Below are 16,022 nucleotides of genomic sequence, written 5' to 3'. Positions count from 1 at the left end.
CATAAGGAGGCAGATGAACAATATGAGGTTTGCAAATGAATAGGACAGGAAAACAGGGATCATTAAAATGGCAATTAATATCTCTTAGGCAAGACAGCTGGACCATTTAAGTACCATATGCCTATGAAATACTGCTGGATTCAGCACTTACAAAAAAAGGAAAAGCAAAGATAAAAATCTAAAATACAATAACCAACTCTCTATAGATAGCTTGTATTTCACCACTGGTTTGGTCAGTTACACAATTTTCTCCCACAATGCTCATACATGCACCTTTTTTCCCATTATAACAGGTTTAAAGAAACTTGTTTCCAATTATTATTACTAGTTCAAAAATAAGACAAAAATTAACTTGATCTTATTTTCTGTTTTAATGTTCATAGAGCAGTCTAAATAACATCTTTCTACATTATAAAAAATATATATCTATATCAAAATAAATTCAGGCACTTAAACCGCGTTTCCAGTGCTATATTAAAAAACAAAACAATTTTACTTTAATTATATACAGTACTATAATATCATGTGTTAACCTAGTCTATAAAAACAGTGATAAATTTGGTAGAATCCATGAATGAGCTACAGGAATTTTGTACTCACCTTCTCTTCTCCATCTATGACGACGGATTGAAGCTGTTGTAATTGCAGTCCGAGAAATCCTCGGCACTGTTGGAGTGACTTCCACTTTAAGTACTTTCTGGCCTTCTTGTGAAGAATCAGGAGCATCAAATGGTAATGAGTTTTTCATGGCATTGGCAACCTAAAATGATAATATAAAGCCTATATATATTTACACTCAATATATAATTCATGATTATTTTTTACTTCATGTTTCCATAATTTTATTATGTTTCCATAATTTTTTAAAATTTATTTTATTTAGGGGTGCCTGGGTGGCTCAGTTGGTTGAGTGTCCAACTTTGGCTCAGGTCATGATCTCGCAGCTCATGAGTTCGAGCCCCACATCGGGCTCTGTGCTGACAGCTCAGAGCCTGGAGTCTGCTTCAGATTCTGTGTCCCCTTCTCTCTCTGCCCCACCCCTGCTTGTGCTCTGTCTCTGTCTTTCAAAAATTAAACAAAATTTATTTTATTTAAAAAATGTTTTTAAGTAGGCTCCATGCCCAGCGTGGAGCTCAATGCAGGGCTTGAACTCAATAACCCTAAGATTAAGACATTAGCTGAGATCTAGAGTTGGAAACTTAACCAACTGAGCCACACAGGCACCCCTCTATAATTTTTTGAATATGTATTTAAAACTGGTACTATAAAATATAAAAGTACAATATGTCAAAAGAGTTTGTACCTCCATTGTTCTGTATTGTTTTAGGGAAGCTTTTAAAATGAGAATTTATTTTTAAAAATGTGAGTCATACACTCCACAGATTCCTTAAAGTTGTTCACTTGCAAAGAGAAAAGGCATTCCAAAGAAAGAAAATTGTTTAACATTTGAACCCTGATAAAGAAAATTCAGGGGTGCCTGGGTGGCGCAGTCGGTTAAGCGTCCGACTTCAGCCAGGTCACGATCTCGCGGTCCAGGAGTTCAAGCCCCGCGTCAGGCTCTGGGCTGATGGCTCAGAGCCTGGAGCCTGCTTCTGATTCTGTGTCTCCCTCTCTCTCTGCCCCTCCCCCGTTCATGCTCTGTCTCTCTCTGTCCCAAAAATAAATAAAAACGTTAAAAAAAAAATAAAAAAAAAAATAATAAAAAAAGAAAATTTAGAGTAGGTTTTTGATTATTCAGATGATAAATAACATGCAAAATTTAATCTCTGATAAAAAAAAATTAGCCTTTTCTCCACTCTGTTTCCATAAGGAGAAATTTTGCCTAAACATGGCTGGCATTTTGTTTCACCACTGTGTGTGTGTGTGTGTGTCTGTATGTGTGTGTGTGTGTGTGTGTGTGTGAGAGACAGAGACAGAGACAGAGAGAGACAGAGACAGAGACAGAGAGGGAGAGGGACAAAGGAGCGAAAGCGAGTGCAAGCAAGAGGAGGGGCAGAGAGAGAGGAGACAGAGAATGACAGTGCGGAGCCTGAACCCACGAACCGTAACATCATGCCCTGAGCCAAAATCAAGAGTCAGGTGATTAACCAAATGAGCCCCCAGGCTGCCCCAACTGGTGCATGTTTCTTAACTGGGAAGTACTAATTTAGCAAAGATCTTGAGCTAGAGAATTGTTTTTCTCCCTTCCTCTATACTTGGAAAGGACAAGTAAAATGCAGCCTCCTGGACAAGTGTGACAGTTCTGCCAATTCAAACTTCTCCAGGAGGCTATTCCAACATTCAGACTGAGGGGTGGGGAGTTAAGTCTTTAAATTTAGCTTTTATCAGGAATAAAGATGAGGCTTGTTTCTCTGCCAACTATTTTACCTATCATCTGGCTCTAAATTTTAATAGAGAAAAGGAGTGCTGTTTGTTGGGTCCCTCAAAGGTCCCCCACAACAAAGGATTGCTCTAAGATTAGAGATTACTAATCTCTTTACTTATATTGCCTTGGAAATGCCACCTCTACTTAATTTATAAAACTGCTACAAGGAGAAAAGTATGAATTTAAAGAGTATCACAAATGCAGGGTATTATTATTATGAAGTAATTATTTTATCTTCTTATCCATTTATTTTAATGTGACCCTTAGGGTAAAATTAGGCATGTTGACCTAAGAGAAAAAAAAATAAATTCAAATAGTAAATAATTATAAATGCTACCTCAATAAATTTATATTTGTATTAAGATATTAAAAAATGGTACAAAGAAAACAGCTTTAGAAATTGTGCTCTTGGGGCACCTGGGTGGCTCAGTCGGTTAAGTGTCCGACTTCGGTTTAGGTCATGATCTGTGAGTCAATCCCCGCGTCAGGCTCTGTGCTGACAGCTCAGAGCCTGGAGCCTGTTTCAGATTCTGTGTCTCCCTCTCTCCCTGACCCTACCCCGCTCGTGCTCTGTCTCTCTTGCTCTCAAAAATAAATAAAACATTAAAAAAATTTTTTAATTGTGCTCTTAAAGTGTTACAAGTAAAAAACCACAAATAATACTTAAAAAAAATTTTTTTTAAACATTTATTTTATTTTTGAGAGACAGAGAGAGAACATGAGCATGGGAGAAGCAGAGAAAGAGGAAGATACAGAATCCCAAGCAGGCCTCAGGCCCTGAGCTGTCAGCACAGATGCAGGGCTCAAACTCATGAACCACAAGACCATGACCTGAACCAAAGTCGGACGCTTAACTGACTGAGCCACCAAGGTGCCTCCACAAGTAATATTCTTAAAATACCATCATAATACTATAAAAAGCCCAGAAAACACAGAAATTTGCAAAGAAAAACCATCCACAGTTGAATCACCTGATGACCATTAGATTTGTATGTTGCCTCTGTCTTGTCTAGATTTAAAAAACAGTTGTACACTGCCTGACTGACCACTTACACAAGCTAGCATTTTCTTCAGCATGAATTTTTGAATATAAATTTTTTTTTTCAGTGTTTATTTTTGAGAGAGGGGAAACAGCATGAGCAGGGGAGGGGCAGAGAGAGAGGGAGACAGAAAATCCCAAGCAGGCTCTGTGCTATCAGTGCAAAGCCCGATGTTGGGCTCGAACCTATGAAACGTGAGATCAAGACCTGAGCCAAAGTCGGATGCTCAACTGACTGAGCCACCCAGGTGCCCCTTGCATATATAAAAACTTAATCATACTCTGCTGTGAAACATCTTTTTTAATTAAGAATTTTTAAAGTTTATTTAATTTGAAAGAGAGAGCAAGCATGCACACACAAGTACATGTACAAGCAGGGAGTGGCAGAGAGACAGAGAACCCCAAGCAGCCTCCGCATTTTCAGCACAGAGTCCAAAGCAGGGCTCGATCTCACAACCATGAGATCATGACCTGAGCCGAAATCAAGAATCAGATGCTTATTAACCGACTGAGCCACCCAGGTGCCCCAAAACATTTATTGTTCTGATTCCTCTGAGATTAAAAATAACACTAATGTTTGGATATTATACATTTTATAATACATTAAAAAAATTCAAAGTAGTTCTGGGATGTTTTGCTAGATATGAGGTAGTGGGTTAAAGAAAACACACATGACTGAACTTGGAATTGCGTTATACTGCTACTGGTAAAGGGAAGAATGCCTTCCTTACTCCACTACTACATGTTCGCATTTGCTTTTTGATCGACCATTTTACCTTTTGGAAATATATTTATTTTGTGGGAGAGTATGAAATCTTTTTATAGAGAACAAAATATTAATTGGCTTTCTTGTCATGCTTGTTGAGAATCTTTTTCTCAGTTTGTACAATACATATTAACTTTGTTTTTAAAAAACTGGTGGTTTAGAATTTAGATGCTTATGTGGTCAAAAACTAAAACAAAACCCAACCTATTTTGAGTGACTTGTCCCATCTCTTAAGCTTAGAAAATCCTTCCAACTCTAGAAATTTTAGTATTTCTAACCTTTTCCACTTTCTTTTCTTAAAGGATTTCAAAACATTTGATTCTTAATTTATCTGAACTTTATTTCGATATGTGGTAGACGAGGATCCAAATAAATTTTGTTTTCTCTCCAAAAGCTAACCAAATGCTACAGAATAAACCTTTTCCCCTCTATGATTTAGATTGCCTCATATCTTATATACTGAATATCTTTATTCACTAGTGTCCCTTTCAGGCATAGGTATGTTTAATAAAAAGTAAATATAATAACTTACCAATAGTGGTTGAGAAAAAAGTTCTAGCTGAGCTCTATAAATGATGTCATCAAGGACTTCTTGGCCAAGGTCCCACTGCCCATTATACCTGTGGAGAAGCAGATTGTTTACTATCTTTAGCAAGTATCTCTAATCTTCAACAACATTTTTATTGTTCCAAGTCCTACTATTTTGGTTCTAAAACAAGTTTTCACATTAATATTTGTATCATCTCATTTCCAAACTGTCTTACTTTTGGTTACAAGTACAAAATGAAGATTTTTGAAATCTAATGTTTATCTACTAATGTTTAAAATAGTTTACAGATGTCTTTTCACATAATTGGCTTTTATCATGTGTTGATATTTAGGGTAATCTACTGAAATGCATTTATGAAAACTTAGGTTATGAACTATGTAGATAGACATAGTTTTCCAGAAAGAAAGCCTGACCTACTTCCAGACTCTAATTTAATGACTAGTTATATTTTGGCTATTCAAAAAGTACTAAAAGGACTACTATGAACAATTATACACCAACAAACTGGACAACCTAGAAGAAGGATAAATTCCTTAAAACACACAGACTACAAGGACTGAATCATGAAGAAACAGAAAATTTGAACAGACCAATTACTGGTAAGGAAATCAAAGCACTAATCAAAACCCTACTAACAAACAGAAGTCCAGGACCAGGTGGCTTCACAGGTGAATTCTACCAAACATTTAAAGAAAAATTAATACCAATTCTTCTCAAACTCTTCCGAACAACAGGAGAGAATACTTCCATATTCATTTTAGAAGGCCAGCATTACTCTGATACCAAAACCAGACAAGAACACTACCAGAAAAGAAAATTACAGGCCAATATCTCTGATGAACATAGATGAACAAAAAAATTCTCAACAAAATATTAGCAAACCAAATTCAACAATATATTAAAAGGATCATGTATCATGATCAAGTGGGATTCATCCCTTGGTGCAAATATGGCTCAAAATCTGCAATTCAATCAATATGATACACCATATTAACAAAATGAAGGATAAAAATCATATGATCATTTCAATAGGTGCAAAAAAAACCATTTGACAAAATTCAACATCCATTCATGATAAAAACTCAACAACGTGAGGGTACAGGGGACACACCTTGACAATAACAAAAGGCATATATGACAAGCCTACAGCTAACATCATACTCAATGGTGAAAAACTCAAGGCTTTTTCTCTAAGATCAGGAACAAGACAAGGATCCTACTCTTGTCACTTTTATTCAACATAGTACTAGAAATTCTAGCCATAGCAATTGGGCAAGAAAAAGAAATTAAAGGATCCAAAATCAGAAAAGAGTAAAACTGTCTCTATTTGCAGATAACATGGTATTTATACAAAACTCTAACAATGTCACTAAAAACATTATTAGAATAAGTGAATTCAATAAAGTTGTAGGATACAAAAATCAGTATTTAAAATCTGTTGCACTTATATTCACTAATAATGGACTATAAGAACATGAAATTGAGAAAAAAATTCCATTTATAATTGCATTAAAATAGTACCTAGGAATAAATTTAACAAGAAAATGAAAGACCTATATACTGTACACTTAAATTTTTATATAAGACACAGATGAAAGAAATAGAAAAACACAAATGGAAAGATATTGCATGCTCATGGATTAGAAGAATTAATATTGTTAAAATGTCCATACAATCCAAAGCAATCTACAGATTCAGGGTAATCCCCATCAAAACTTCAATGATATTTTTCACAGAAATAGAAATAATCCTAAAATTTGTATGGAAACACAAAAGACCCTGAATAGCCAAAACAATCTTGAAAAAAAAAAGACCACAGCTGGAGGCATCACACTTCCTGATTTCTAACTAGACTGCAAAACTACAGTAATTAAAACAGTGTGGGTACTGGCATATATAACATACATAGATCAATGGAAACAGAAGAGAGCCACGAAATAAACTTGGGCATGTGTTGTCAATTAATTTATAACAAAGAGCCAAGATTATACAACAGGGAAAGGAAAGTCTCTTCAATAAATGGTGTTGGCAAAACTGAGCAATGACATGCAAAACAATGAAACTGGACCCCCATCTTACATCAACACAAAAATCAAATCAAAATGGATTAAAACCTAAATGTGAGACCTGAAACCATAAAAACTCCTAGAAGAAAACATAGGCAGCAATTTCTTTGACATCTGCCTTGGCAACATTTTTTTTTTCTTTAGGTATGTCCTCATAGGCAAGGGAGACAAAAGCAAAAATAAACTATTGAAACTACACCAAAATAAAAACCTTTTGCAAAGGAAACCACCAAGAAAATGAAAAGGCAATCTACTAAGTGGGAAAAGGTATTTGCAATGATATATCCAATAATGGGTTAATATCCAAAATATATAAAGAACTTAACAATTCACCATTAAAAAAAACCAAATAATCTGGTTAAAAAATGGGCAGAGGAAGCAGTCAGTTAAGCATCTGACTTCAGCTCCGGTCATGATCTTGCAGTCTGTGAGTTCGAGCCCCGTGTCGGGCTCTGTGCTGACAGCTAAGTGCATGGAGCCTGCCTGCTTCGGATTCTTTGTCTCCCTCTCTCTCCACCCGTCCCCCACTCATGCTTTGTCCCTCCATGAAAAATGAATAAACCTTAAAAAAAAATTTTTTTTTTAAATGGGCAGAGGACCTGAATAGATATTTTTTCCAAAGAACACATACAGATGGCCAACAGGTACATGAAAAGTACTTAACATCACCAATCATCAGGGAAATGCAAATCAAAACCATTAGATATCACCTTGTACCTGCAAGAATGGCTATTACCAAAAAGACAATATTGAAATAAGTGTTGCCAAGGATGTGGAGAGAGGAAATCCTGTGCATTATTGATGAAAATGTAAACTGGTGCAGCAACAGTATGGCAATCAGTATGGAGGTTCATCAAAAAATTAAAAATAAAACTACCATATGATCTAGCAGTTCCACTTCTGGTATATATCTAAAGGAAACAAAATCACTGAACTCGAAAAGACATCTCCACTCCCATTCACTGCAGCATTATTTACAAAAGCAAGACATGGAAACAATCTAGTGTTCACTGACAGATGAGTGGGTAAAGAAAATAGAAAATATGGTGTACACACACACACATGGGGCGGGGCAATAAATATTATTCAACCATAAAAAAGCAAAAAAATCCTGCTATTTGCAACAACATGGACAGATCTTGAGGGCAAATCTGTAACTAGGTGCAGTGACGGATGTTAACTAAACTTACTGAGGTAATCATTTCCCAATATAAAATATATTGAATCATTGGGTTGTGCATCTAAAATTAATAAATCTTATATTTCAATTGCATCTCAATTAAAAATTGTCTTTGATCATTATTATTATTGTTATTTAAATAACAAGTGTACAATTCATTTTTAAAAAGTACTATAAGGAATTCATATTAGAAAGAGAAGATAATGGGTCCTTCATGGAATAAGAGTCAGTATTGTACAACTGATAAGGACAAAAGAGAAATATTAAGCTTCCACACATTAGGAACAATTCACTGAGTTTTACAGTCTATCTACTTACATGGCATAATAAACCCCTGTGAGGAGTTGCACCATGAATTCGGGATCCAATACTATTCGACCACAGAGTTCTTTCCAGTGTTTTTCATGTTGCCGTGGAAACCCACTCACACAAACCCTAGGAAAAGATGGAATTTGCCATGTATGATTTCCTGATTTATTAAACATTTTTCCTTCCATAAATTCACTTATTCAATTATTCATCCCTCTTATATTTACTGAGTACCTGCTATGTGCCAGTCACTGTCCTGGGCCTACGCACACAGTTATGAATAGACAAAAAGATAAAAATAAAATCTGTGCCCTCATGAAGCATACATTCTAGAGAACCTTCTCAATAAAAGCAACAAGTTTTCTCAAATAGCTAACTATCTCTGTCATCCTTCTCCTTCTTTACAAAACAAATGTATAACTCTTACATGTCCCAAATTGTATCAGGACGAATTAGTGGGAGATACAGAAATTTCAAAACAAATTAAGGGACATTTCAAAATACTGATGTTTGTGAGGGCTTTTTATTTTCTTTTATTTTTACGTAATCTCTACACCCAACATGGGGCTAGAACTCACAACCCTGAGATCAAGAGTCACACGCTGTACCCACTAAGTCAGACAGGTGCTCTATGAGGCCATTTTTTAATTAAAGTGCCATAAATAAGCTTCTGTCTTCATCTCATTAAGAAATGCTTCCAGAAAAGTTATGCTGAATAATTATCAAAGTTGTAATGTACTTATATTATTTTAATCAATTAGTTTGTTAGAATAATTATAATGGTGAGTCCAGAAGAAATTTTTCAGTGTTTAGTGCATTACAGTCTCGGGAAATTTTTTTTAAATCTCAATTTACACATATATTTTTGTAGCAGAGATATACAATTAAGAGATCAATTAAAGACTTATAAGCATAGGGATGCCTGGCTGGCTCAGCTGGTGGAGCATGTGACTCTTGATCTTAGGGTTTTGAGTTCAAACCCCATGCTGGGTGTGGAGCCTGCTTAAAAAGAAGTACAAAACAAAACCTACAATGGTTAAATTAAAAAAAAAAACAGACTTGTAAACATAGTAGGGCATTATATTAGTATAAAATTATGTGGGCAAAGTAGTAGGGAAGATCAATTTCAAGGAGGAAAAGAAATAATGTTAGATTATTAAAAGCTTGTTCATCTATTCCTCAAATGGATTATGGTGGGTATTTACATTATAAACATTTAAAATACTGACCTAACAATTATTTGGTTTATTTTGTGAATATGTACATGCCAGAAATCATACCATTTGCAACTATTTAAGATAAAATGAAAAATTTTAATGTTAACTTAAGACGTGTAACAGCTACACAGTGTGTCAAAATTTTTTAGGGGATATATGAACAAAAGTGTGAGGACCACTAAATTCTGCCATCATTTTTGCTCTTAAGAAACTCTGTTAATAAAGTGCCACAAAAATTACAGATTTGGCAGAATTGTTTTCATGAATCAATGATAGGTCGCTTATAAATATTTAAAAAAATGTTTTTTTAATGTTTATTTATTTTTGAGAGAGAGAGAGAGAGAGAGAGAGAGAGAGACAGAGCATGAGTGGGGGAGAGGAAGACAGAGAGGGAGACACAGGATCCGAAGCAGGCTCCAGGTTCTGAGCTGTCAGCACAGAGCCCGACGCGGGGCTCAAGCCCACAAACCACAAAATCATGACCAGAGCCAAAGTCAGATGCTTAACCGACTGAACCACCTAGGCACCCCTATAAATAAATTTATCTGTAGATAGGCAATAAGTACTTAAACAGTATACTCTCTTGATAACAGTATCTAGGTTAGAGACAAGAATTTTGTTAGTCATTAATCATATTACAGGCAAGTGAAAATAATACAGCTATTTTAAGAGAATCTATAAAATCAAACTTGTAGCTAATTAGATTGATTTTTCCCCAATTATCAAAACAATTTTGTTGTAAATAGGACCACACTCTCTTCCCACTAACACAACAGTATGAACTTGAGCAAAACATTTGGGAGTGGACAGTCTCTTGTAGGACCATGAATCCCTGTATGATCCCTCCCTTGCTGGTATTCACACCCTATATATCATCTACTATTGAGTGTGGGTGGGATCTGTGATTTGCTTCCAACCAATAGGATATGGCAAAGGTGATGGGATTTCTGTGACTACATGTATGTGATTATTTTATACAACAAGGCTGCAGTGTAGGTCTCGCTGGAGTCTCTCTCCGCTTTGAAGCAGCAAGCTACCATTTTGTAGGCTGCCTATGTAGAGAAGACTACGTGGCAAAGAACTAGGCTGGCCTTTAGCAGTCAGCCAACAAGAAGCTGAAGCCCTCAGTCCTACAACTATAAGAACAGAATTCTGCCAATAAAAGTGTACAATACCTCAGTTGAGCCTCAGATAAAACTGTACCTTCAGCTGACATATTAAACACAGCTTTCTAAGACCCTAAGCAGAGGACCCAGCTAATGCATGCCTAGACTCCTGACTTACAGAAACTGTGAAATAATAAATGTGTGCTACTTTAGCTGTTACGTTCATAGTACATGGCAATTTGTTACGAGGCAATAGAAAACTAATAGAGTAAAACCTTGGATTGCGAGTAACATGTTCTGCAAGTGTTCCACAAGACAAGCAAACATTTCTAATAAAATCTTAACTTGATAAATGAGTGATGTCTTGCAATACGAGTAGTACATGATACCAGATGTCACATGATCACAACTGAGCCAAGGGTTCTTCTCTCTCTCTTGCTGTGGAATTGTGGGCGGGTGACTGTCTTGATGCTCAGATGCTTGGTCTCAGGCTGCAGTGTTTGGCAGAAATTAGTGATTTTTCAGAACGCTGGAAGGTGCCCACAACTGGCACTAGTGTGTTTTTTGTCACTTCAAAACACCTGTGGACAGTCCTTTGCTTTTCCACACAAGAGTAAGCTTACGAATGCTTTGCTTCCTTCTAGGTCAGGCCGTCTACAGATATAGACCCTCTCCTCTGCTGCCCTAGTGCCAGTTACATTAAATACAGTATATGACAAGAGTTTATTAATACTGTACTATAGTCAACATGTATACAACACAACATGTATACAATGGGCCCCATGCAGAAAAAGATTCCAGAGTCAATAGACAGCAGCGATTCCATTAGTGATAGTGAAAGTCATCCTCTCCTCTCTCGTCTCACTCACACCAGCCACAAAGGTTTTCAAAGGTAAGTGCAGGTTAATTTACTTTTCTTTATATTTTGTATTTTCTTTATTATTTTGTATTATATTACAGTAATCACTTTTATCTGAATATTTTTGGGTTGTGGAATGAATCATCTGAGTTTTCATTACTTCTCATGGGGAAATTTGCTTTGATATGCAAGTGCTTTGGATTACAAGCATGTTTCTGGAATGAATTATGCTCCCAAACCAAGGTTTTACTGTAGAGCATTTAACCTTTTTCAGGGGACTCAGTTTCCTCAAGTAAAAATCAGTTGGACAGAGAGATACCTGGGTGGCTCAGCTGGCTGAGTATCTGACTTCAGCTCAGGTCATGATCTCACGGTTTGTGCGTTCAGGCCCCACATGAGGCTTTGTGCTGACAGCTCAGAGCCTGGAGGCTACCTTGGATTCTGCGTCTCCCTCCCCTATTCTCTGCCCCTCCCCTATTCACGTTCTTTCAAAAATAAATAAACATTTTTTAAAAATTTAAAAAATCAGTTGGACAGAATGAACTCAGGGTTCTTTTTATAATTGAAATTCTGTGACTCAAAAGGTACTCTGACTCCAAACTAACTTATATTAAATTTTTTTCTATACTGGACATTTAAATTTCAGCTCAGCTGAACTCAAATTATTAGAAATTCTGAATTAGTGAAGACTGGAACACACAAATACAAATGAGACATATAAATGATTAGTGCTATTGCTAATTTTATTCAAAGCACAGTTATTGTGAAATATATAAATGAAAAACTTCACATTCCTTCAGACTTTCTCCACATATAGGACTATTATTCAAAGCTCTCAAAGGGATTTATAAAACTGGGCATCCAGGCAGTGATTAGGTGTATTACTAAGCCAAACTAAATTTAAGACATCTTGGCTTGACTTGATGTTCAGCTAGAAACTACTTCTTTAATGCTAAAATACTTTTAAGAAGTCATGATACGTGAGGGATGATAAGAATTCCTACAGGAATGTAAGCTCCTTGAGTTTTGTTTACTGCTATATTACCAAAAATTAGAACAGCACCTACTACAGAAAATGCACTCAATAAATATTTGTCAAATAAATGAATATGAAGGCTAATGATAATTATTCTTCTCACCTGGAGCCCATCCGACAAAGAGACTGGTAAGATGAAGCAGGCATATACACAATAGCAGAATTATAACACAACATGAGAAAACTCAGGACTTCAAACCTAGAAAAAATAAACAAAGGAAAAGGATTACAAACAATTATTTCTACCAGAGACTACAGTAAGTCATTTCTTTGGTGGGTGTTTATAACAAGAATGTGTTAATATTGACCGTCATGATTTTTCAATCAGATTGCTGTGATATCCTCCTCAATGATTTCCCTGTTTTCATCTTCCTTATTAATTGCTACCATCTATATTTTCCTCCTCCAAAAATAAGCCATCATGCTTAAACAGATGACTCCCCTATCACATTAACCCACTGTTCCTATTGACTGCATGATAAAATCCAAACCAATCATGACATAAAAGGCCTTTAAAATCCACCCTCAAAACCTACCTCTCCAACCTTACTTCCCTCCACTGCTTACCTCGTATACCACACTACATCAATCTTCTTACCACTCCATGAATACATCATAACTTTTTGTAACTCCTTGCTTTTATAGAGGCTGCTCTTTCTTACTAGAACATACTTTTTCACTTGGGTAATTACTGCTTAAGTTTCAAATGTTGGTTCAAATTTTTACCTTAGATATAAAGCCATTCTTAATTCTCCCAGCTAAAGGAAACAGTTCTCTTTGTTTTGTAGCTCTAATACAGCACAGTGAATCTTAATTGCTGGTGTTTAGCTACGTAGTACCTATTTACTAATAAGCAACTTTAGTTTACTCATTTAGTTTATCATTCCTAGGTCTAGTATCCAACATTGTCTAATATGTTATAATTGCTCAAAAACGTTTATTTTAAATTTATAAAGAATTTTATTGAATGAATAAATATTTCTTAATTTTTAAAGTCTCTAAGAAAGTGGCTCCTTAATCTGGATGCACACTACTGTTATTTAAGGACATTCTGGAATGATATATTCTGGTGCCTCAACCCAGACTGACCCAATTAGAATCTATGAGGGCATGATCCAAGAAAGTTGTACTTCTAAAAAGCTTCTTATAGGTGGTAAAGAGTATATAGAAACTCTTTGTACTATTTTTGAGATATTTTCTGTAAAAAAAAAAAAAGTCTGAAATTATTTCAAAAGAAAAAGTTAAAAACTGAGTTGAAAGTCTGACTTGGAAGCAGTCATATCTTCAGATTCCTTCTCCATCTCAATACTGTTAGGTTTATTGAAGACTTACTTTTTTAAAGGATTAAAGAAAATTCTATGTGGGCGCCACATGGGTGGTTCAGTGGGTTAGGCATCTCACTCTTGATTTCAGCTCAAGTCATGACCTCACGGGTGGGATTGAGCCCTGCAACGGGCTCTATGCTGACAGTGCAGAGCCTGCTTGGGATTCTCTTTCTCCCTCTCTCTCTCAAAATAAATAAATAAACTTAAAAAAAAAAAAAAAGAAGAGAAGGAAGGAAGGAAGGAAGGAAGAGAAAGAAAGGAAGAAAAAAAGAAAGAAGGAAAGAAAGAAAGAAAGAAAGAAAGAAAGAAAGAAAGAAAGAAAGAAAGAAAAAGAAATTTCTACCTGGGAACCACCAAGCAATTAATAATTGTGGTTTGGAGTGGGCATTGGAGTGGGGCAGATACCATACTGAAAAAAGGAAAATAAAGTATTTCGTACTGGATACTGAAACCTCAAGTTCTCCTTCCCTCCTTGGTCACTAGAATGCTAGCGACCAGCCCTCTAGCGAAGAGACTGAAAGAGTTTCTCTAGGGAATTAGACCACTCTAAGAGGAAAGACATAGAGGTATATAGACTTGGGAAGTTATCCAACTGAATGGCTCAGTGAAGTTCACAGTCAACTAGCCCTATTCACAAAGTCAGAGCTGCTCATTTTTTATTTCCTTTCCTTAGTCTTCCATAGTATAAGGAGTGGGGAGGATTACCAGACATCTGAAGAACTCCACTAACATGAAATGAAATCAAAATAAAGAAATAAAGAAAGGATAGGAGCATAATTTGGAGGAAACATAGAATATACAAGGAGAAAAAAAAACTTTGAATAAATACATTATCATTAATATTCCCCCAAATTAAGAGAAGATGTTGTTTCTAGGAAAAATTAAGGATCTCTTTAAAAAGACTACTTAGAGGGGCGCTTGGGTGGCACAGTCGGTTGGGCGTCCGACTTCAGCCAGGTCACGATCTCGCGGTCTGTGAGTTCGAGCCCCGCCTCAGGCTCTGGGCTGATGGCTCGGAGCCTGGAGCCTGTTTCCGATTCTGTGTCTCCCTCTCTCTCTGTCCCTCCCCCGTTCATGCTCTGTCTCTCTCTGTCCCAAAAATAAATAAACGTTGAAAAAAAAAATTAAAAAAAAAAAAAGACTACTTAGAAAACTAACTGCCAAAATTAAGAACTCAAGAAAAAGACTGGTGGATGAAGTTGAGGAAATATCACAGAAAGTAAAGCTAAAGGAAAAAGATATGGCAGATGGCAGGGAAAAGAGGACCATTCCAATAGTTGCAACATCCAAATAATAAAACCACCATTAGAAAGTAAAAGACCAAATAAATAAAAGAAAAACAATAAAAGGCCAGAAAAAATGGAGAAGCCAAACTAATTAACAAAAATAATTCAAGAAAATTTTCCAGTCTAAATAAAGGACACGAGTTTCCAAATCAAAAAGGTCCACCCAGTGCTCAGCACAATGGAGGGAATAAACCTACACCAAGAAATATCATAGTGGAATTTCAGAATACTAGGAAAAAAGAATGAGGCTATAGGTACAGTAAACAGATCCACAAAGGAAAAAGACAAAGGGAATTCCCAGAATTAGGGTGAAGGGAGGAAAAAAGACAATCTCTTCCAACAAATGGTGTTGGGAAAACTGGACAAACATGCAAAAGAATGAACCTGAACCACTTTCTTACACCATACACAAAAATAAACTCAAAATGGATGAAAGACCTAAATGTGCATAGGAAACTATCAAAATCCTAGAGGAGAACACAGGCAGCAACCTCTTTGACCTCAGCCACAGCAACTTCTTACTAGATACGTCGCCAAAGGCAACGGAAACAAAAGCAAACATACACTATTGAGAATTCAACAAGATAAAAAGTTTCTGCCCAGCAGAGGAAACAATCAATAAAACTAAAAGGCAACCTTCGCAATGGAGAAGATATTTTCAAATGACATATCTGATAAAGGGTTAGTATGTAAAATCTATAAATAACTTATCAAATTCAACACCCAAAAAACAAATAATCCACTGAAGAAATGAATCGACAGAATTTATGAATAGACACTTTTCCAAAGACATCCATCCAGATGGCTAACAGATACGTGAAAAGATGCTCAATATCACTCATCATCAAGGGAAACAGAAATCAAAACCACAACAAGGTATCACCTCACACCTGTCAGAAGGGCTAAAATTAACAACAC

The 16,022-nt window shown here is 36.0% G+C and overlaps 1 protein-coding gene across 9 annotated transcripts in view; it reads right to left on the bottom strand.

The window, feature by feature from the left end:
* HYCC2 (hyccin PI4KA lipid kinase complex subunit 2) overlaps positions 1 to 16,022 on the bottom strand; it is a 91,445-nt gene that overhangs the window by 12,152 nt on the left and 63,271 nt on the right. For all 9 annotated transcript variants that reach the window (XM_047870075.1, XM_047870071.1, XM_047870069.1 and 6 more), the window contains 4 exons: positions 12,597 to 12,692; positions 8,285 to 8,401; positions 4,703 to 4,790; positions 601 to 760 (listed from right to left, as the gene is read on the bottom strand). In XM_047870075.1, the coding sequence (XP_047726031.1) occupies positions 601 to 760; positions 4,703 to 4,790; positions 8,285 to 8,401; positions 12,597 to 12,692 (461 nt within the window). The remainder of the gene's footprint in view (positions 1 to 600; positions 761 to 4,702; positions 4,791 to 8,284; positions 8,402 to 12,596; positions 12,693 to 16,022) is intronic.

The sequence above is a fragment of the Prionailurus viverrinus genome, chromosome C1, assembly GCF_022837055.1.
Source record: "Prionailurus viverrinus isolate Anna chromosome C1, UM_Priviv_1.0, whole genome shotgun sequence".
NCBI classification, from domain to species: Eukaryota; Metazoa; Chordata; class Mammalia; order Carnivora; family Felidae; genus Prionailurus; species Prionailurus viverrinus.
The sequence above is the reverse complement of the archived record's forward strand: the minus strand, read 5'-3'. Positions and strand labels throughout refer to the sequence as shown.